The following is a 23,739-nucleotide window of genomic DNA, read 5'->3' as shown; positions in this document are numbered from 1 at the left end:
ATCTCAGAATGTATTCCTGTCATTAAGTGGTGCATGATTGTATTCATAAATAGCTCTAAAGACTGCTCACCACACAGGGAGACTCATTTAGAAGGTGGTTGTATAATAGTTCAAGTAGGTGGCCTTAGTTTCTGGACCAGGGTTGTTATAGTCAATATGGAGAAGAGTTGAGTAAAAGAAAAATTTTGAAGGAATAGTATTTAAAAGTTGATAATTGATTGGGTAGAGTTACAAAGAAAAGAGGAGTCAAGATGAGGCCAAACTTTTGGACCCAGTGGAAGGTAATGCTGCCTTAACAGAAATGTGGAAGTTGGTGTGTATTAGGGGACAGTAGGAGACCAGTGGATGCCCTATAGGCCTCTAGAGCTGTGTTTCCTGAAGACTACTCCATCAGCCATTGCCTGCCTGCAAACTGTACACAGTCTGCAAGGAGACAAGTACAGAAATAGGGAGTAATCATTTATAAACTCTTATAGTAATTATTATTTTTTCTTATGCTATAGTTTGTTCTGATTATGTTTATGCTAAATCTAAAATAAATCAGGGCTTGTGTTTTGTATGTTTTCTTTTTTTATAATTTGTTTTTTATTATATTTTACAGAGGTATTGATCTGTACATAGGGGAAAGGATAACTAGCCCTTTACCACAGGTAGGTAGTTTGGGATGCATTGCTTTGGAGATAGATGACAGGGACTTAAAAGATCAAAGCTGGTGATAAGGAGTTGAGGCTCTTCCATAAAATGGTGAATTCAGTACGTGAGATGTGAGCAAAAGAAAGACTCCAAAATGTGATGAGGACCCTGGTCTGAGCCTTGAGGTACACCCAGTGTTCTGGGAGCAGAGATGTAAGAGAAGATGTAGATAGTCCAGTGTCCTAGGAATTATCAGAGGTAATGGGAGGTGGTTAGTAGTGTCAGATGCCACAGAGAATCACGGAAAATAAGGGCTGCTGTCAAACCAAATTTGGCAAGAAGTAAGTCACTGTGAATGTTTAAAAGTGAACCTTTAGCATAGTGGTGTGGTTAGATGCCAGACTTAAAGGTATAAGAAATGTGTGATCATAAAATAGAAGGGGATATAAACTGTAGGTTGGAAAATTTTGATAGTAAAACAAAGGCAAAGACTAGAATGGTAGTTATTGGCTCAAACAAGGGAAAGCACATTTTGTTGTTACTGTGTTTTTGTTTTTTTCCCCATTGGAAAACCTAGCAACTTCAAAGGCTCCTATCAGCTGAGAAGTGGGAAAGTGGACGTGGGAAGGAAGAAGGAGGTAGCAGCGAGTGTTCTGTGGCCAGTAGCAGGAGTGAAGCACAGAGGTCATGGCAGTGAACCTGGGAGGTGAGAATGGGGGCTGATCGAAGAGGAATGATGCAGTAACCCAGATAATTACTGGCAGTAGCAAACTGAGGGTAGTTAGAAAGGGAAAAGGATGGGAATTTGCAATTCTCGGTGGATTCAAACGGGAAAATGCAAAGCTGGGCATTACTGAGGTCCAGCATCGATGGGGTAGGTGTGGTCACAATTAAGTGAGCAAGGTTTCAGAAACCCTAGCGAGAGCACTGGTGCAATGGCTTGAAATTGCGACCATGGATCTAGTCTAAGAAATTCAAGTTCTTACTCTAGTCAGTGCTCAGTAAATATGAGTACTGAAGAACAAAGTAATGGGGAAGGGAGGGAGGGGGTTTACCTAACTCCCAATTGTGCTTTAAAAAAAATACACACACACACGGTACAGAATGGATTTAAGATAAAGTTATTTAAATAAACCTAGAAACACAACCATTACTAATCAAAAATATGAAAAGAATACAAGTACGATGTTTTAGGTGCTCTAAACATTATAAAATTTAAAATGCGCCTCCAAAGTTCTACCTGTCAAAGTAATCTGTTATTCATTTCACCTTTCCATTCAGCTCTGTCTTCGCTGGGCAGAGATGCAGTGTCTGTTGTTTGTGCCCACCCGTCTCTTCTCTGACCTAATTATTCTTCCTTCACAGTCTTGAACCTAGCCCTCAGGTTTCCCCTCACCTATGCTGTTGTCTGGGAGGGCCTCTGTTTAATTTCCCAAATGATATTGATACAAGATGGCATGTTGTGGTTTCTCTGTAGGATTGCTGTGCAGAAGAGTCAGTGGGTGTAGAGGTTAGGAACACTCTGGAGTCCAGTTACTTGAGTTCAGATTTTAGTAACCTTGGGCACTTAGTTTCTCTGAGCATCATTTCTTCCTTTGTGAAAAGGGATAGGAAGAATAAAAAGATTTGCAAGAGATTCGGAGAGTGTCAGCTATATAGTAAGCACTCGTAAGTATCAACTATTCTATATAGATTATTTTAAATAAATGTTTTCACAGCTTTTTACTAGTTTTAAGTTTTTCATAAATGCACTTAGGAAAAAAACAAAAACAAAAACAAAAAAACGTGACAAATCAAGTTATTTGCTCCTGGAAAATGGAGAGCTGTCATTATACGTAAAGTCTTGTGCCTTAAGCAAGCTGACAAAGGCCAAGGGAAGGATACAGGGATTGCATGAGGACAAAGTCAAACTTAATAGAAGAGGTGTACCCACAACAGGCTAGGCTATGATTGATTAGTTCTTTGTTGCGCTCCTTTGATATGTCTTTAACAGTTTTGACACAGAGAGGTTACTTACTAGTTTTAAAATTTAGATATTTCATAGGAAATCCTTAACTGTTGATATTGCTAGGAAACAAATCCTTGTTTATTAAGACACATCTCCAAAGGAGGAAGCAGATGTTGTAGTTTCTGTGCCTTCACTAGTCAGCCTCCATAGGCAAGTGTGACTTCTTGAAAAAGGAATAGAAAAGTGAAGTCCTTTCTCTGTAACGGTAATGAGTTCTCCCAGGAATCCTCTGCCATCACTGCTGTAATTTAGTTTAAGTGGCACTCTAGAACACTGAAGCAACCTTTACTTTGCAAGCAAGTAGCAATCAAAGGGATACATTCTTTTCTTTTTGAATACAGAGTGAAATCACTTCCAGTCTGATCTTTGCAACCCAATGCCTGTTGGTAGTGTGAGCATAAACACATTAGGCACCAGAGAGGAATGGCATCTGGATGCTGAGATGTGGTCAGGACAGCCGGAATAAACACAGCGGCCATCAGGGAAGCTGCGTTCCATCCTGTCACATCGTGTTGAGGCAGAGTTCAGTGTGTGACTGACTATGTGATACTGATGTGAATGAAATCAGTTTTTGTTTTTAGTGTTCACGTTAGGACCTCGCTTTCCCACCCCCTGACTGGGTATAATGCATAAACCAAGCCACAGCTGACAGTGATTTGCTTTCTTTATCCAGGAAAAGGTCTTTGACTCTGATTGTGACTTGGCTTCAATGGGTTGATCTTCATCACAAGCACTTTTTATAATTCCCACAGCAACAGTAACTTCAGTTGTCGGGGTTTTATTTTGGGGGGTGTAATATACATATCACAATTGGGTCTTTCATTACATAATCGCAAATTATATGCCGTCACTCGTGTATGCTTCATGGAAGCAGTAAATTTAAAGAAAAGAGAGACTGTTTAAAACTTGAGACCAGAGAGCAGTTTATCTTATTTACAGTTTGGCTTAAAGATTGGTATTTAAGTTAATATCATACCACATGTGGTAATCCTGCAAAGTGCTACATATTTTTATTTATAGTTAAGGGAATAAAGCAAAATCCCCTTTTCATTATGTTATCTTGCATTATTTACTCAGTGATAAATGACATTGCCTCTTGGGTATGAGTTTTGCAATGAAAGACCCTATTGTATTGTATATTTATATTGGGTGGGGGGTGGGTTGTTAGAGTTATGGTTCCAGAGGGGTTTTAAAATCTGAATATTGTGGTACTTGTACAGTTAAAACATATAGCTAATGTTTTAACACTGTATTTTTACTTGAAGTAAAAGAAAAATAAAAAGGAATGAATAAAGGGGAAGTTAAAATGCTAGAAACCAAATAAAATGACTGAAGGCATATTGGCACATCCTAAACTCAAAGATTAAAATTGTACTAGAGATAATGGTGACATTATGATTGGCTTGTTTCTGCTGTTTAAAAATGTCTTCAACTTTAAAAGTTTCTTAACTGTTTAAGGGCATCAGTGAACAACTATCAAGTTGGGGAGATATGAATCTGAGGAGCTAAAAGAAAACTTATGAGGGACTGGAGAGTTTAATAGCTGCTCAAACCTTTGAGTAGAAAACTACTTCCATGCTGTGTCAGTTTGTTCAATATTTATGAGCATTTCTACTAAAGAAGGAAAGAGCTAGATATTTTGGAGGGAGGATTAGGTTAGTCTTTTAGAATATAGTTGTTTTGAAACAGAAAAAAAATAGATGAACAAATAAATAAGAGGGAATGCCAGTTTTGAATAAAGTAGAAATTGTTCAACCTCTACTCATTCAGAGTTTTGGATAATTTAACCAGAAATGGGCTGCCATTTTGCTAAGTAGAAGAATAAGGACTCCCTAACAAATTAGTAAAATAAGTAAGGTTTGGGGACTAATATATTTGAGCAGGTGTGCTCCTCTAATTCATTCCAGTGTTTTCTGAACCACCATTGTTACTGATGAGGCGTCAAGTGGCATGCTGAGAAGAAGCTTCCTGTCACCTGTGTCATTGTCATCCTGCATATGGTGTCATTTTGTTCTGGCTGCTTTCAAGATTTTCCTTAATTTTTGTTTTTTAGCAGTTTGACTATGATGTGTATAGATGTGGTTACATTTGCATTTATCCTGCTTGAATCTTTAGACTTACATCTCTCATCAAATTTGGAAAAATTTAACTATTTTAAAAATAAATGGTTTCATTGGATGCTTTTAGATTTACCAAAAAAGTTGCAAATGTGGTATAGATTTCCCATATACTTATCACCGAGATTCCCCTATTATTAACATCTTACACAATCATAGTATATTTGTTAATCTATAAAAGTAACATTGGTGCATTGCCATTAACCACAGGTTTTCCATTAGTGTTCTTCCTTTTTTTCCCCCCCGTTTTAGAATCCAGTCTAGGATACCACTAAATATTTTATTCCCATATTCCTGCGTCTCCTCCAACCTGTAACAGTTTTTCAGATTTTACATGCTTTTCATGGCCCTAACACTTTAGAAGAGTACGGTCAGGTATTTTTTAGAATGTCCCTCAATGTGGATTTGTCTGGTGTTTTTTCGTGCTTAGATTAAGGTTATGGATTTTGGGGAGAATACTGTAGTGGTAAGGTGCCCTTCTCATTGAATCATATCAGGGGATAATGGTATCGACATGACTTAGCACTGGTGATATTAACCTAACTATGTGGTTAAGTTTGTGTCTGCCAGGTTTCTCTACTGTAAACTTCACATTTCCCCCTTTTCATTCTCTAGTCTTTGGAAGCAACATGAAGTACAGCTTATGTTTAAGGGAAGGGAAAGTCAGCTCTACTTCTTGGAATAGGTAGTATCTATATCTATTATTTAGAATTCTTCTGTAAGAAAAAGAAAATAAACCCCCCAACCTCATTTATTTTATTTATTTATTTATTCAGTCATTTGTTTATATCAGAATAGAGTCATGATACTTATTTTATTCTTTTGGTTCTAATCCAATACTGTCATTATTTATTTTTTTGCTTGGATTGTTCCAGTTTTGGTCATTAAAAGCTCTTTTAGGTTCATTTCTGTGTCCTTTTGAGATGCCCCTACTCTTTATTATATATATGTATATATATATTTATATATATATATTTATATAGAGAGAGAGAGGAATGGGGAGAGACAGAGAAAGAAACATCATGATGTGAGAGGAACATCTATGGGTTGCCTCCCATAAGTGCCCTGACATGGAAGCAAACCCGCCACCTTTTGCTGCACAGTATGGTGCTCCAACCAACAGCCACACTAGCCAGAGCTGCCCCTACTCTTTTTTTGTAATTTCTTTTATTTATTTATTTTTTAACTTTCTTACTTTGGTGGCCTATATGATGCTCCAGGCTCATCTTGCATTTTACTTGCCCCAGCCCTAGAATCTGCCCTTTCTCCAAAGAGGCCTGGTTCCTTTTACTGCAAAGTGGTATTTGGAAACCATACTCTGAGTCCTGGTTGCTCTCACCATTCATTATTTTTTAAAGCATTTTTTGCATGACATTCTCTTTCACCTGTCCTTCTTAGATTTCTGTTATATTTGTTAAACCTTTTGATTTTGTCCCCAAAGTATCTGGACTCTGTTCTTTTCAACATTTTTTCTCTCCGTTTTTCAGATTGTTTAAATTCTCTATAAATATTTTCAAGTTCACTTACTCTTTCTTCTATAATCTTCAATCTGCTATCAAACAGTGAATTTTATTTTATTTTATTTTTTTTTTTATCCTCACCCGAGGATATTTTTGCATTTATCTTCAGATAGAGTGGGAGGGAGAGAGGAAGGAAGAGAGGGAGAAAGAGAGACATTGATGTGACAGAAACACATCGAGTGGCTGCCACCCACACGACCCCACCTGGGGCCGGGGACAAACTGCAACTGAGGTACATGCCCTTAGTGGGAACCGAACCCGGGACTCTCTGGTTTGCAGGCCAATGCTCTAACCGCTGAGCCAAACTGGTCAGGGCATTTCTTGTTTTTTAATGTCTAATAATTTTGGATTTTATCTTAGATGTTGTAATTGATAGTTTATAGAAACTCTGGATTCCTTGAGTTCCTCAGGCAGTTAACATGGCTGAACGCAAACTTCCACCTTTGCCTCCTTGAAGTGAGCAGCAGCAAAGATCCCAGTTTGGTTTGTTCATTTGGCCGTGAATGGACTGTTTGGTCTATCTCATATCTAGAGAATTGGACAGTTTTTATGCAGAAATATGAGGCTCTTTTCTGGAGTTTTCCTTCTTTACTTTCCAGCTACTGAGTTAGTCCTGGATTCTGTTTTCTGATTCTTCAGCCAGTAAGACCGCAAGTTTCAGTCTCAATTTTAGCTGCTTGGCATAGCATCAACTCGGGGCTACCCTGAAATGGAAAACTATAGGACAGGAAACTCCCAAGTGTCAGCTCCCTATAGTTTCTACCAGCTTTAATTCACTCATGTGCCTTCAGATTTTTTTGTTGTTGTTTAGAGTTTATAAGTGCTAGCAATAGGAGGGTTGGTCTGATATAAGCAATTACACAGTTACCAGAAGTGGTACCTCCCTTTCATTTAAGGCAAAGGATGATACTAAGTTAAAAACTATCCTATGCATAGAAAGAATTTCTGAGTCCTCAGACTGAAGGAGCACACTGAATCTTGAGCAGGTAAAATAAAAATCAGTCCACATTTAGACATATTGAATGAAATTGTAGAACACCAAAGATAATAAAAAAATATAAAACTACCAGGGAGAAAAACAGATACATATAAAAAATGCAGATTAATAACAAACTTCTTATTAGCAAAAGGAGATTTCAGAATATAGTAAATATTTTAAAAGTGCTAAAGTCTAAAAGTGGAATACTATGCAGCTAAAGAAATAGAGATCTCTTACCCTTTGAGACAACATGGAGGGACCTGGAGAGTATTATGCTGAGTGAAATAAGCCAGTCAGAGAAAGACAAGTACCCACATGCTCTCTCTTATTTATGGAACATAATGAACAAAATAAGCTGTCGGCCAAAAGAGATCCCGAATCGTGGAAGTAAAGAACAGACTGACAAACCTCAGAGGAATGGGGGGTGGGGTGGGAAGGAAGAGATACACCAAAGAACTTATGTGCATATATGCACAACCAATCGACATGGACACTAGGCTTGGGAAGGCAGGAGGGAGGTGGGAACGGGAAGGAGGGGTCAGTGGAGAAAAAAGGAGGACACTGTAATACTTTCAACAATAAAAAATAAGGAAAGAAATTCTTTTCTGTGGAGGGATCCAGAATGGCTGTGCAGAGGCGATTCCACACATTGAATGTGTGCATTTCTGTCTGGGTGATTGAGAGCGACAGGGACATGTCGCCGTGCCATTGCTCTGTTTAGTTTTTGATCCTCTGCCTTTTCCCCTCCTTTCTTAAGAAAAAAACTGCTGTACATTAAACTTTTTGAAGCCTTTAATGGTGTTGCTGGGATAATCATTTAAGCATTTAAAATAGACACCACATTTTAGAGGCAGCAGTGGTTAGCCACTGGAAACTAACCATAGGGCTTGATAAGGGGGGATTTTAAATGTTATGGTTTATGACAGAGAATGGAAAAATGCTTCAGTGAGACGGGCTGGCGTTCTAAACTGGAGCACAAGAATAGCAAACAGTGCTGGAGTCCACGGCCTGCTCAGAAATACAGTTACTGTTCGATGAGAGGGGCCTCTAGTGCGGCCACATCCAGGCATTTGCAGCCACTGTCAGCTCAGTGCTCCCCTAAACCGGGGCTGCGGCCCTGACTGATGTCAGTGAGAGTTAGGTGCTTGCAGAAAGAAGAAATGTGTACAAGGCAAGTCCAGAATAGGTATAATAAGCAACAAGTTATAATAGACTGGCATGTTATACATAACTTATGTTGAAAACCGTGCAAAGGTGGTGGCTTTCTTCTGAGTCTTCTGGGGCCAGCTTAAAAGTGCTGCTCTTTTCCCCAAAGTCATTTCAATACACAGTGATTCTAGTCCGTACAACTTAAAGAAGATTAGAAAAAGGTAGACGGGGGATATGGAAGGGTCTTGGGAAGTGACATTTGATTTATGTCTTGGAGGATATGAAGGAAGTGGCCATGAGAGCTGGAGATGAGAATTTCAAGGAAAAGCCTGAGTAAGTAGAAAAGCATCAGAAATAGTTGACCTTGTGCAAATTGCTTTACTTCTCTGGGCCTTGTTGTCTTCATTTGTAAAATTAGAGTTGGCCCTGGCTGGTGTTGCTAGGTGGTTAGATTGTTGGCCTGCGGACCAAAGAGTCACAGGTTTGATTCCTGGTCAAGGGCACATTCCTTGGTTGCAGGTTCGATCCCCAACCCGTGCAAGAGGCAGCCAATTGATGTCTCTCTCTCACATCGATGTCCTTTTTTTCTCTTTCTCTCTCTCCCTCCCTGCCTCCCTCTCACTCTATCTAAAAATCAGTGGAAAAATATCCTCAGATGAGGATTAAAAAAACAAAACAAAAAAACTAGAGAGTTGGACTAAGTGAGCCCTAAGGAATTTTTCCAAAGTTCAGTGAAATAAACACTAATTAAAAAGGGCAACAGGGCCAAATATAGCTTATGTTTTTATTTTTTCCAGATTTATTGAAATATAATTGACATGTAACATTGTATTAGTGTAAAGTGTACAATATAATACTTTTATATATAGATATTGCAACATTTTTTTGTCATTTGTTTTTTTGTTTTGTTAATCCTCACTCAAATATATTTTAGTGGAAGTTAGGGAGGGAGGGAGAGAGAGACAGAGAGAGAGAGCGATTGGTTGCCTCCTGCATGTGCCCCAACTGGGGCTGGGGATCGAACCTGCAACCCAAGTATGTGCTCTTGACAAGGAATCGAACTCATAGCTGGATGCTGTAACCACTGAGCAACACTGGCCTGGGCACAATGTTTGTTTTCAAAGATAGCAGCCCCGGGGTGGTTGAAACATTGGGAATAGGATGGAGACATGGAAAGGGACAAAATATTTGTGAGAGAAAAATGTGAAGCGAAACAGTATTCCAAATTAGTGGGAAGGGGTAATATTGGGGGGAACTCTTCTTTTCCATATCTGATATTTCCTTTCTTTTTTTTTTTTTTTATCCTCACCCGAGGATATTTTTCCATTTTTTGTACAGATAGAGTGTGAGGGAGAGAGAGGAAGAGAGAGAGAGAGAAACATCGACGTGAAGGGACACATCGAGTGGCTGCCACCCGCACGACCAACCAGTGCCGGGGACAAACTGCAACCGAAGTACGTGCCCTTAGCGGGAACCGAACCCGGGTCTCTCCGGACCGCAGGCGGACGCTCTAACCGTTGAGCCAAACCGGCCAGGGCTGATATTTCCTTTCTTGTTTTCTTCTTACTATAACATTCCTCACCACTTCTACCCTCAAGGACTTATTTTGGTAAATTTGGGAAGAAGAAACTGAGTGTACTCTGCTCAGCTCAGCTCAACTCCTTCATTTTGCCTTTGGGTATCAGTCCTGACCACAGAGGGCTGTTTGCCTTACTTCTTCAGGCCCCGTCTTACCAAGAGAGAGTACCTCCTCTTCTGGGAGCTTTGACCTAAACCGGCATTGCCCATGACCCTGCGGGTAAATCTGTTGAATTTAGGGATTCCGTTTTTAGGTACCTTTGGCTCCCATGCTAAAACATATTCTTCAGTTTAGCCTTCATCAGTAAAAATGGTGATATTTTGGTCTCCCTCTGCCATATCCTCATCTTATTTCTCAGGATGTTTAGAATTTGGATGGGCAAGAATAGTGTTATTTATTTGGCCCTCCCCAAAAGTTGGGATTCAAGGGAACTAGCTTTGGTGAGAAGGGCTATTGTTTTCTCTGAATAGGGAGAAGGTGATAGTTGTGCAGAACCGGAGATCTTTAAGGTATGGAGCTTCGGAGACTCAAAATCATCTCAGTAAAGTAAGGAGGCCAAATAATATTATCTGAGAATGATTCAGCAGACATGGAACTGAAAATGTAAAAGATGAAAATATTTAAAATTGCATCTATGGGGAGTGTACTCAAGAATCCACTGAAGAGGACCGAAGGATTGCCAGATAAGATGGCAAAGGAGATGACGTTAGCAGGAGTGGATGGATAGAGCTCAGAGGTAGTCTTGTTTTTTGCTATCAGGGAAAAAAGTGGTGAAAACTGCTCTATGAATATATTTTATTCTTATGTTATATTAATTTTCAAAAGTAAATGAAGGAATGAATCTGAGCATTGAACAATGAATGGTTATATCGATACTGTTACAAATGCTAAACTGTACTTCTTTAAATATGATAGTTTAGCCTGGCTTGTGTGGCTCAGTGGTTGAGCGTCAACCCATGCACCAAGACATTGCAGGTTCGATTCCCGTTCTGCGCACATGCCCAGGTTGTGGGCCAGATCCCTAGTGGGGGACGTGTAGGAGGTGGCAGTCGATGTTCTCTCTCATCAATGTTTTTCTCTCCCTCTCCCTTCCCCTCTCTCTAAAATCAATAAAGAAATAACTTTAAAAAAAATGATAGTTTAGACAGCCACTAAGGTAACCCTTATCTCAGTTGATTCATATTTTCCGTGTGTGTGTGTGTGTGTATTCAGGATTATTTTCTATTAAACATTTTTTTCTAAAGAACCCAATCAACAAACTATTTAATGGTAGCAGCCCCACATACCAGCAGGATGGATTTTTAACATCCATTGTTTTCATTACATAGGTACAGCCAGTAGCTCTATTTAAGGTTATTATTCTTTGCATGACTAGTTCAATCACTCTCATGCAGAAAAGAAAATATCCTAGCTTGGTTCTTTTGCCTATTGACTTCTACAACCAAGGGAAGTACCAGCTTCTCCATGAAGTAATCTCAAACCTTTCTTTGCATTCCCAATTTCTCTCAATTTCTGCTACTCTTAAAAGTCAAAATGTATGTTAACATGTACAGTTTGGTCAGGAGAAGGATAGTAGGGAGCACGTTAGGATTTTGGGAGACGATTACACTTGAACTGGGTGTGGAGAGAGAATAGGGTTTGGCAGGTGGATATGGGAAGTGGAAACGTGGAGCACTCCAGATATGCTACATTGCTTAGTCCAGAAAGCAAGGAGGTGTGGTGTCAGGTCATCTTCAGAGAGCACTGTGTTGAGTAGGCTGTTGGCTAGAGGACAAGGATGCAAAAGGAGTGTGGTCTCCAGGATGGGGAAGATAGCATACAAACAGATTGTGCAAGGCTGCAGGGAGCCAGATTGTTTTTAGGCTGGGTGAGATTTTGATAAGGGAATAGCCTGTGGAGAGAGGTAGAAAATGAAAATTCAGTGGAATTCATTGCTGAAATGAGATTCTAGACAGAAGGGAAGTTGAAGTCAGAAGGGAAGTGAGGAGGAGTTAAACAGAATGACAAGGCAGGGCTCAGTTTTACTTGGAAAGTCAAGCAAGTAATTTTTGTAGTTGATAAAAAATACCTCCTGATATTTATAAATACAACATTTATTTTAAACATATCTACTTTGCTAGAGTTTTTATTTCTTTTCCATTTTTGGTAAAAGAATAATAAAGAAACAGCATATGCTGGAAGAAATTAGGTACACAACAGGGACTGAAATAATTTCAAATAATTTTTCTTTTAGCTGGATTGCTATTATAAAATAAGAATACATTTTGATTCAGAACTTTTATGAAGAACTTGGGCATTTTATTACAACATCTGTTTCTACATCTTAATTTCTCTCCTTCCTTTTTTATAGGTATTTGCTTACTTTTTTTTTTTTCAAATGAGAAGACCTTTTTGTTTGCCACAAGAAGGCTATTATCCAGAATGTTAATGGGTTTTCAGCTATTAAGATGTAATGATATACCTTGAGTATTTAACTATAAATTTGAAAAATCTCCATGAACAATCTCAGAGGAATACTTAGAATGCACTCCTGGTAAATTGGCTCATTTTCCTGTAATTTACTGGAAGTGCTGATATGAGAGCAGTCCTAATGTGAAAAGTACATTAATCCCTGGAGTTGCATTGTATGTATTAAATTATTACTCTCAAAGAATAAAATGTATGAGGCCATTTAGCTTTCATTCACATTTGTTACTTAGAATCACAGTAGAGAAACAATCACTTATCTTTTGATGCACAAAATTAGAAATGATACATTTAATATATTTTAAAACAAGAGGTACAGTGATGCTCAGTTGTACTTTAGCTCTTTTCCAAAACAAGGACTGTTCTAGTTAGGAGCAGGATTCTTCTGGCTTTGTGGAGGCCCCTTTCATTCCATTGGTAATTGAAATATTTTTAGAAACCCATAATGCAGCTTTCTTTGATGCCAGTCACAAAGATTAGTCTGCCTTCTAGCCATGAACTTCTGCCACATTGGGGGATCATTTAAGAAGGTAATCAACTGGCAGGAGCAGCGGCTGCAGGAGCATTTAGGGTCTTGGAATTTTGTCTAATTGTGTTTTTCTTCTTTGCCAGGGCACTGGAAGTTGTGGAACCATAATTTGTGACATCCGGGTTTTTTGTGTATTTTTTTGACAGACAGCCATTTATGATTCCGACTGATTAAGGCAGATAGGGAGCCCCTCCTGAGAGTTTAACAAAGCTCTCAACAACCTACACCATGGACATAAAGCTGGACCCTTCTCGAGATGACCTGCCTCTCATGGCCAACACCAGCCACATACTTGTGAAGCACTATGTACTGGATTTAGATGTGGATTTTGAAAGTCAAATCATTGAGGGCACCTTAGTGCTTTTCTTTGAATCTGGAAACAGATACAGGAAAAAGAGTAGTTCCACTGAGGAAACCTGCCAATCAGAGTCAGATGAAGCCTGCAAATTTAGGATGCCGGAGCCCTGCCATGTTCCTGTGACAAATACAAGGACCTTCTCATCTAAAATGGGATACAATGATTTTGCAATCTATGGTAAAGGTGAAAAAGATACTTCTGGTAAAGATGGTAACCATGACAACCAGGAACAGGCTTCTGGGATTTCTAGTTCAAAGTACTGCTGTGACACAGGGAATCATGGGAGTGAGGATTTTTTGCTAGTGTTGGACTGCTGTGATTTATCTGTGTTAAAGGTTGAGGAGGTGGATGTTGCTGCTGTGCCAGGTATTGAAAAATTTACAAGGTCTCCCAAGCTCACGGTTGTTTCTGAGCTCAGGAATCAGATTGTACATGAACTTGTGACTCTGCCTGCAGATCGTTGGAGGGAGCAGTTAGACTATTATGCTCACTGCAGCCAGGCTCCTGGCTGTGGGGAACTCCTGTTTGACACTGACACTTGGAGTTTACAGATCAGGAAGACAGGGGCTCAGACAGCTACTGACTTTCCTCACGCCATAAGGATACGGTACAGAACCAAACCCCAGGGGCGATCAGTTACATGGACCTCAGACCAGAGTGGCAGGTAGGTATCGCGTACCCCACAGCCCCTGTCTTGTTGATCTCACACGCTGGGAGATGAACCTTTGCAGGAACGTTCTTAAACGGGATCAGCTCTGCAAAGATGCACTCTTTATTCTGTGGCATTACCCATCGAGCCTCAAGCCCTTAGACCCACAGTGAAGCAGGTAAATTCCCAAGCATGCTCAACTCTTAATAGGATTACTTCTCTTAAGTCAGGATGAAAAGATTACTGTATTAAGCCCCTGTATTTCTGAGCTAGGAGTTTGAAAGGCAAGCCTAATGATTAAACCCCGAGCCTTGCTCTCCCTTAAGATCTCTGCTGGCCACTTCCAGTGCTGTCGATGGGAGCGGTGTGTCTCTGAGCAAATACTTTCTCAGAGTTCCCTCGCATTCCCCAAAGGGAGCAGACTGCTGCCTGCCAAGTTGGGTCAGTGTGAAGTGCTTCCAAATAAAGTCAGTTCTGCTTTGTGACTTTCTTACTGTACCTGTATCCTGGCAGCTGTGCCTCCCTGGACTTTGTTAGTTGTCATGTAATGTGAACCTCCAATGCCTTCAAAGGGTCTGTTTGTGGGAGTGTGACAGTCCTGCTGACAGGGCACACTTACTTTGGCCATGATTCTTAGTCTTTGATACCAGGGAGACTCCTGGTTTTTAGTGTGGGGAGAAGGGAGTGATGAGGCATCAATTTCCAGGGGTGTCTTTAGGGAGCCATTTGTTCTTTTCTTCTTGCCCCTCCTCCAGCAGTTGTTCGGGGCTTTTACATTTGAGAATTTTTAAATCAAAGATTTTTAGAGCCGTCATTATTGTGCCTATTTCTTTGTGCTAACGAACTACAAATCAGTATGGTAGTTATTGCAGAACTAGGCTGGAGCTTGTTTTGAGTGCCTGCTCTTTAGCCTTGGACTCCCACAGTGGAGACAGTGGTCTCAGTAAACTATTACATCTCTCTAACCCACCCCCAAAAACCCTTTTAGATTTTTTAAAGCATCACTTTGACTTTGAGCTCTAATTATGCCATTCCTTGCCTCTAATCTTACCTCTGCTCTGGTCTCCTGCTCCTCTTGGAAAGAGTTCACTTCCTGTCTTATTTCTGTGAGAGTCTGAGGCAGCGTTTGGGAAATTGCAGGGTTGATACAAACTTGCATCAGTAGTACAAAAGCATACTGATTTATTTGTAGAATAACTTAGTGGATATTCTTGGGAGACCACGAGGGAAGGAAACAGGTGTTCTTATTGCAACTTCAAAGTTGTTTGAAATTATTAAAGATGGGGTATCAGTAAGATTTAACTATACTCTCTTTGAATACTTAACTAGGAAATTGTAGTTTTTATATTCACAGATATTTAATTTTTGATTTGAATAATGGGAAAGAAGAAACTATTGACAGTATTTGGAATACATATTCATTAATGGCCTCAAACGTGTCTGTCTTCTCAGTGCTTACTACAAAGAAAGAGTAGACTTGTGAATTGCATTACATGTAAAGTGTTGAGTAGGAATTGATAAATGTGGTTTCCATAAATTAAAGAGGTCCTTGGGCACAATTTGCTCCTGCAAAGGCTGACTTGGTGAATTTATTCTTGATAAATTCTGATAATTTAAGAACATGCATGATCACAGCAGGAGTTTAAACTGTATCCTTGGAAGTTTGTTGTTATATGTTAATAAATGACATTTATGCAGTTGTACAAGGATAATAAATATTTTTCTTTTAATCCTCAAAAGATGTTTTTTCTCTTCCTTTTTGAGGGGGAGAGGTATTTTGTTTAAGATTATCTTCCATGAATAGCCACCAGATCTTTGTAAACTGTCCCACATGCTTATGAATAAATCTAGGTCTATACTGGTAACTGTTTAGATACTATACAGACTTTAAAATTCCCAAGGATCCCAAATTGCTAGACAGAAATAATTCCTTAATGATATGAGTGAATAGTTATTATAAGGATTATAATGCTTTATGGATATAATTGTGTGAAAATATAAAATTTCACAATTATGTGAAAAATATAACTGGGTAGAGTTTGTTTCCTCCAATTAAAACTTAAATATTTGTTACATTTTTATCCTTGAATGCAGAATGCTATTAGTATACCTACCATAAATTCTTAGTCCTGGATGAGAAACTTGCTATTGTTATTTTACAAGTAGGAAAATTGAATAAAGTTACTGGAAGCTCCTAGAAAAATTCTCATCTAATTGTGAGAAAGAACTATGTTTCTTACATTTGATCTTTACCACATCCCTTACTGTATGCAAAGATTTCATTACATTAAAAAAAAAAAACTGAATTATGTTAACTTTCAATAAATTTCTATTTTAAGCAGATATTAAACAGAAACTTAAGTAACTTCTAAATTGGTTCCTTCCTCTTCAAGTTCTATCAGTAGCTTCTCCCCTTCCTATCCTCACCACACCCTTTGTCCAGAATAAAACTCATGTTGTTTTATTCTGTATAATTGGATAATCATTTAGGAGGTCAGAGGGACCCAGGATGGAATACAAAATGTGACAAAACAATCTGATTATGTTAAAATGTGTGAAACCTCACTGAACAGAGTAGAGGAAAAGATGCTGACCTAAATAACTTTGGAAATGTGGCGTCTATAAAGTTAAGGCAATAAGAACTGTACATAGTACTGCAGTTGATAAAGTTGTTTCCCGTGGGCACACAGGTTAACAATTTTGGTATCACTATACATGTCTTCTGGAATTGAACAATTAGGGAAATGAATGGAATGGTGGGAGCCAGCTTTCTCACTGTTGAAGCGCAAGGTTATAGATGAGCAAGGGGAAGAGGCTAGAAAAATGCATGTGGAAATGGATTAGAACTAGAGACACCACTACGAACTCACATTTAGCTTAATATATATATGAATGGTTACACATAGAAATAAGTATAGATGTGATGTTTCTAAGGATTGGCCTCCACACATATATTCCCTTGCTTGTCAGCTGAAAGGTTTAGAAGCATGAGCACTCCCTAGAGCCCAGATCTTGGTTTCTAATACCATTCTCTAATAAAGGAACCTGGGCTTCTTGGAGAAGTAGTTGGGACTGAGGCAGGAAATATACAAGGCGAGCCTAGAGCATCTTCTAGTGCTAGAAAATAAGGAAATGCTAAACAACAGCTGTAACCCACAACCGTGGGTGTATGTCCACGGTCCAGGGAGCCATGTGAAAGAACTCCTAATGGCCAAAGCTGAACAACAAATAGTTTTGGATGATAACGCAAAGTATAAAATAAATATCTGTGTCCATACTGATGTGTGTGTGTGTGTGTGTGTGTGTGTGTGTGTGTGTGTGTGTGTGTAATTGACTAAATAAGCAAATGGAGGAGAATGGATAAGTCCATGGTGCAGAGCAAGTCCAGGTTATGTAGATTCTCTGTCCTTGAGGTGAGCATAACTCCTCTCTCCTTAAGTGTGGCCTACACATAGTGACTTCCTTCCCAAGAGGACAGTATGGAAAGGGGTGTGTGTGTGCAGTTTTACATGGGAGAAACTGACAAACAGGACCTCAGTGAGGAGATCAAGGTTAACATCAACAGTGATAGGTCATGTTGATAGTATGTACTCTTGGTATGATGTGATAAGAATGGCATCTTTGTGATCTTCCTCCCCAAAAGCCATAACCCCAGTCTAACCAAGAGAAAAACATCAGGTAAGCCCCAGTTGAGGAACATTCAACAAAATACCTTACCAGTACTCCTCAAAACTCTCAAGGTCAACTTAAAGTCTTAAGAAACCCACCACCTAATGAGATAGGATGATTAAAGGTAATGTATTCTAGAACAGAAAAAGGACATTAGAAAAAAGCTAAAGAAATCTGAATAAAATTTGGACTTTAGCTAATAAATAATGCTTTAATATTGGTTTGTCAATTGTGACAAATGTAACATACAAATATACAATGTTAATAATAGGGAAAACTGGGCATGGGGTATATGGGAACTCTGCATATTGTTGCACTTAAAGAAATCTAAAACTGTTCCAAAATAAAAAGATTATTAAAAACATAAACTTCAGATTTGGAAAGAAATCATAATCTTTCTGCCCTGAAATCCCCCTTTTGTAAGGGCTGTCCTCCCATTTTTACCAAGTGGCAGCAAGCTCTGGAAAACTGAAAATACACTTGACGCTAAAAAAGTGTATTCCTTCCAATAATTGTCACTAATGTATTCTTTCTTATTATTATTCTAGTTCTAACATAAAATATCTGAAGTACAAAAGCGACATTTTCCTGCCTTGGTTTAGCCATTGTAGAGTTGTGGCAGCTCTTGAACAGAAATGCACTTTCTTGCCCCCACCTTTCAGATACTGGATCTTAGGTGTTATTAAAAAATGAATGTTGAAGCAAACACAATTATAATGATCGTACACAACTCGGTTCTTGGAAACAATGTTTACTTTGTGTGGTGTGTGTCTGTACCCTTTAAAAATATTCTGAAGAACTTTCTGAAAACAGGGACAGGGTCAAGAATGTATAAAGGTGTTCTTGCTAAGTTACAAAGAAGGGGACTTATTATCTTTTTGATTCTAGGTTCTTAACATACCTAAGAAAACAACTTTCAAAAATGGAAGTCTTGCCCTGGCCGGTTTGGCTCAGCAGAGCATTGGCCGGAGGAGTAAAGAGTGGCACATTGGATTCCGGTCAAGGGCATGCACCTCAGTTGTGGCTCGATCCCCATCCCTGGTCAGGGTCCTGCAGGAGGTGGCCAGTCAATGTGCCTCTCTCACTTCAATGTTTCTCTCTCTCTCTCCTCTTCCCTCCCACTCTATCTGAAGATAAATAGAAAAATAGCCTCAGTTGAGGATTGGGAGAAAAACAAAAAACAAAGGAAATCTTTATTCAAAGTTTATGTACTTTCTGCATTTTCTTACATTGTTTCCACTCCACTGAATGAAATGTTAGTTAGAACCTTTGGCATTCTCTCTGCTAGCCCGTTCCCTTTCCCTAAGCATCATTACTATAGTTGTGGAGCCAGCCAAGTGGCCTAGGACATCTGGGTGTAAGCGGATGACATCACTGGACATGAGTAGAGAGGAGGGGAAAATCAGTTAAATATAGCAAATTTATTTTTAAAACTACAATTACTTGGATCATTGTTAAAGATAAAGAAACTGATTAGGAAAATACATTGTAATTTAAAGTAACATTAAAATTTTAAATTTTCTAAACCACTATGCTGTTTTTTTGTTTTAGACAAGACTAGGATAAAGTTGGCAAAATACAAAGGAGAGTGATTTTTTCTATTGTATTTTTTGCTCAGCTGTTAGACCAAGAAAGATGTAGACCTTTGGAATATTTTCAATTTGACATCAAAACCAGATGTTAAAACATGCCCCCCCCCCCAATAGTTTCATTTTTTTATATCTCACTATAAAAGAAAGTTTAAAATGAAAAAATGAGCAAAAGATCTTTCAGAAGAGATTCTAAAATCTGTAAGGAATTTTTTTTTAATTAGTATTTTTTCTTATTTGTTCTCAGAAACCAATACAAAATTCATAAGAACTGAACTGGAAACACACATTGATTCTATAATATCACTGTATAACTAACTGCAAAGGAGGAATCAAGAATTCCTAACTTGAAAATGTTTGGAAGGGTTCTGTAGCCTCTTTCCCCCCTTGCTGCACATTCTAGAACCACCTCTGTTTCCCAGAATTCCATTCGAGTCATGGGAGAAAAGATGATAAGACTGTCTCAAACAAGTAACCAAAAATGACAACAAAAAGAATAACCAACATCAACAGAAAATAACAACACACAACAAACTATAACCAAATGCATAATGTGTTGAAAAGAACCAGAAGGTGAGAGCAAAGAGAACTGAGTATTCCTCACATCTGTGCTGCCAACTGGCTGTGTGACTTTAGCTAAGTCATTTTACTTCTCTGGAGCTCAGTATTCTCATGTATAAAACGAGAAGATTCCATCTGAGAATCTCCAGATGTTTTCCACAAGTAAAATTCTATATTCACAGGAGACTTCCAGATAAGAAATGCTGTCTTTGTTTTTATAAGAAGCTTCCCTATTTTGCACCCAAAACACTTCTGGTGGAAAGTGAATTTGTGACTCAAAGCCACTTTTATTCAGTCCAGTCCATTTTGACTATACAGAAAATCTAAGTCAAAGCAGCATTTTTCTTTGACCTGCCATATTTTCAGTATGATTGATGAATCCTGGTTTTGGTAATTGTGCCATGAGGTAGAATGGTAAGGAAGGTGCGTGTGTGTGTGTGTGTGTGTGTGTGTGTGTGTGTGTGTAGGGGAGAGAGGGAGTCATAGTTGACACTCCCTGCTTTGGTAGTCTGGCTCTTGCTTTTTGTGGCACAAGAATTCAAGAGGGTTGCTCACCTGCAGTGTAGACTGTAACTTGGCTTTAATGAGAACAGGGAGTCATAAAAAAGGTCAGGTGCAGGAAGGAGAACAGATGGAGAGGAATTGGTGGAGACCTGAGGACTTTGCAACTCTGGGAAGCCTGTAAAAGAATGTGACCCACTGTGCTGTCATATTTTTGTCCCACTAGCCTCCAGTGCCCAGACTAGTGCTTCACTGTGGGAAAACACCCCATCAAGCCACATCCAGGCAATGGCAGACTCGTCACTTCCTACCGGCTTCTCGGGGAGCAGCCTGCTCCCCAGTTGCTGAATGGTGATAACTAAGTCTCTAAGTTCTGAAAATGCGTGATTTTATGGAAAGTAATGGAACTTGAAACATTTTTTAAACTAAAAATAGTCCCCTTTTCACCCCAACTGCAAAAAGACAAATGCCTATAATAGTCAACTGAAGAGAAAGGAAATGCATGGTTCGAATCAATCCCCTACAAGTGTTTTTCATAGATGGCAGACAGAGGTCATTCTGCTCAGGCTACTATGACAAAAGACCACAAACTGGGTGGCTGATTTATTGCCACAGTTCTGGAGGCTGGAAGTGTGAGCTCTGGGTGCCAGCATGGTCGGGTCCTGGTGAAGACGCACTTCTGGCTTGCAGACTGGACTTCTGGCTGTGTCCTCCCAGGATGGGAGAGGATTTTATACAGGCACTAATCCCACCAGTGAGGGCTCTGCCCTCATGACCTACGCACCTGCCAAAGGCCCCACCTCCTAATACCATCACATTGGGCATTGGGATTTCAACATAAGAATCTGGGGGAAACATTCAGATCACAGCATCATAGTATGTCTTGTCCTTATTTGACTACTCTGTGAACACACAAATGTAACACGCTGAGGTAATTGTTATTCTGATAGCTTCTTCCTCACTTTAGTTCTTTAATGACAGCAAGTCATGGGCCTGCCTCTCAAGTCCTGTATTACCCTGTTTTCTTTTTTCTTTTCAATGTCCTCCTCCCATACCCACAGCTCCTATGTGGTTAACTGGGCTCCCCACGGAGTCTCCCATGCAGAGTGTGACATGAGCCCTGGTGTGGGAGTTTTTCTTTGTGTGCTGGAAGGAATTATCCATTCTGGAAATAATGAAGTTATAAGCATCCGACTGGCATGTTTTAGCAACATGGCCGAGGTGCAGGGCTGTGCATGTTGGATAAACACAGCTGCATTTAGTTCAGTGATCACACATCCAGATAACTGTAGAGCATGTTTATAAATACACATAGATTTTCTTTCCCTCCTGGGGCATGGAGGGCAGGAAACCAGCTCTCCATGCAGTTCTCATTTAATGTATGCCTGATGGGGGCCATCTTACTCCTGAGTCACCACGTAGAGGGGATGGTTTCACCCACTCTCCACTTGCTGTCAGAGCTTTATTCAGAGGTTAAAACTTTCATTCCTGTTAAAATAGAATTACTTAACTTCCTTTTTTTCTTCAACAGTTTAATTCAAAGCCCATTTCTTTTGATTCATTTAAAGGGTCACTGACATGAAGTGTCTATTTGTGCAAGTGACTGTCCAGGAATTTTCTGTTGTAATTATAGTGGTTACGAAGTTTGGTAGTCTTTGGCTGTGTGCCTGAGACCCGAGAAAAGCTCCTAAAGAATTTTAACTCTTGCCCTGGCCAGTTTGGCTCAGCGGTTAAGAGTGTTGGCCTGCGGTCCAGAGAGACCCCGGTTTGGTTCCTCCTAAGGGCACGAACCTCGGTTGCAGTACCTCAGTTGCAGTTTGTCCCCGGCCCTGGTTGGGTCATGTGGGAGGCAGCCACTCGATGTGTCCCTTTCACGTCAATGTTTCTCTCTCTCTCTCTCTCTCTCTCTCTCTCTTACTCCCACTCTATCTGAACAAAAAATGGAAAAATGTCCTCAGGTGAGGACAAAAAAAAAAAAGAATTTTAACCCTCAAATTTTATGCTTCTATCGGTTTTTAGTGAGTGAATTTGGTATCACTGTTAAAAGATAAGTCCTGAGTCAGGCACATGTAAATAACTTAGTATTCATTGACTCAGAAATACACTTTGAGTTTTTATTTAAAATGAATCAGACCCTTGATAGTTTTGTAAACTGTTTACAAGACATTAACTTTTGGATGCTGTTCGTTTGAGTGCAGATACCAAAAACTGTCCCACCATCTGTAATATGTGAAGTCTGGATGTGCGTGTCGTTCCTGTTCGGACTGATGTCAGATGGTCTCCTCTGACTGGTTTTGAGTTTCGGATCTCTCTTCTGGCCTCTGTACATTGACCTTCTGGACCTCTGTGACTTTACTTGGCTCTTTATTCAGAATGCCAGATGTAGGGGACTTCCGATCTATAGCTTTTGGTTTTTGCTGGGGTGTCCTTTTTCTTTTTTCTTTTAGTGTGATGATCATGGGAATCACTAGGAAAGGTGATTCAAGTGATGGTAAAAATCATTAAAATTTATGTTGTTTCCCAAAGTCCTGTCTTCCCCCCTCTCATTGGAGTGACTGGTTGCCTCCTCTGTATGTTTTGGGTGCTCTTTGTGCTGTCACCCTGATGAACAACTCCAGGTGGTCCAGCCCACCTGTTTGTTGATCCAGAGTTGAGCGCAGGGCTCTATGGTTTCCAAGGTGTTCGCCGCTGATTCCATTTCACAGCTTGTTTCTCTTAGTTACTTAACTTTAAATTGTTTGATATTTGCACTGTGATGTGCATAAGGATAAAAGCTCAGAATGCCATTGGTTACAACGCCACTGGCCCTTGGTTTTGGTGTGTTGGGAAGGGAGGAGTGAAGGTACACCTGAGAAGAGGTTTTGGTGTGTTGAGAAGGGAGGAGTGAAGGTACACCTGAGAAGAGGTTTTGGTGTGTTGGGAAGGGAGGGGTGAAGGTACACCTGAGAAGAGGTTTTGGTGTGTTGGGAAGGGAGGAGTGAAGGTACACCTGAGAAGGAGGTTTTGGTGTGTTGGGAAGGGAGGAGTGAAGGTACACCTGAGAAGAGGTTTTGGTGTGTTGGGAAGGGAGGAGTGAAGGTACACCTGAGAAGAGGTTTTGGTGTGTTGAGAAGGGAGGAGTGAAGGTACACCTGAGAAGAGGTTTTGGTGTGTTGGGAAGGGAGGGGTGAAGGTACACCTGAGAAGAGGTTTTGGTGTGTTGGGAAGGGAGGGGTGAAGGTACACCTGAGAAGAGGTTTTGGTGTGTTGGGAAGGGAGGGGTGAAGGTACACCTGAGAAGAGGTTTTGGTGTGTTGAGAAGGGAGGAGTGAAGGTACACCTGAGAAGAGGTTTTGGTGTGTTGGGAAGGGAAGAGTGAAGGTACACCTGAGAAGAGGTTTTGGTGTGTTGAGAAGGGAGGGGTGAAGGTACACCTGAGAAGAGGTTTTGGTG

General features: G+C 39.8%; 1 protein-coding gene across 1 annotated transcript in view; it reads left to right on the top strand.

The window, feature by feature from the left end:
* Positions 1-598: 598 nt before the first annotated feature.
* Positions 599-23,739, top strand: part of LOC118629797 (aminopeptidase O (putative)) — a 339,962-nt gene continuing 316,821 nt past the window's right edge. Inside the window, exons 1-3 of the mRNA XM_036261438.1 lie at positions 599-650; positions 1,211-1,339; positions 13,064-14,002. Coding sequence (XP_036117331.1) covers positions 13,209-14,002 — 794 coding nt within the window. The 5' untranslated portion in view covers positions 599-650; positions 1,211-1,339; positions 13,064-13,208. The remainder of the gene's footprint in view (positions 651-1,210; positions 1,340-13,063; positions 14,003-23,739) is intronic.

The sequence above is a fragment of the Molossus molossus genome, unplaced genomic scaffold (assembly GCF_014108415.1).
Source record: "Molossus molossus isolate mMolMol1 unplaced genomic scaffold, mMolMol1.p scaffold_m16_p_14, whole genome shotgun sequence".
Taxonomy (NCBI): Eukaryota; Metazoa; Chordata; class Mammalia; order Chiroptera; family Molossidae; genus Molossus; species Molossus molossus.
Note: the sequence above shows the minus strand (reverse complement) of the source record. Positions and strands in the feature narration are given on the sequence as shown.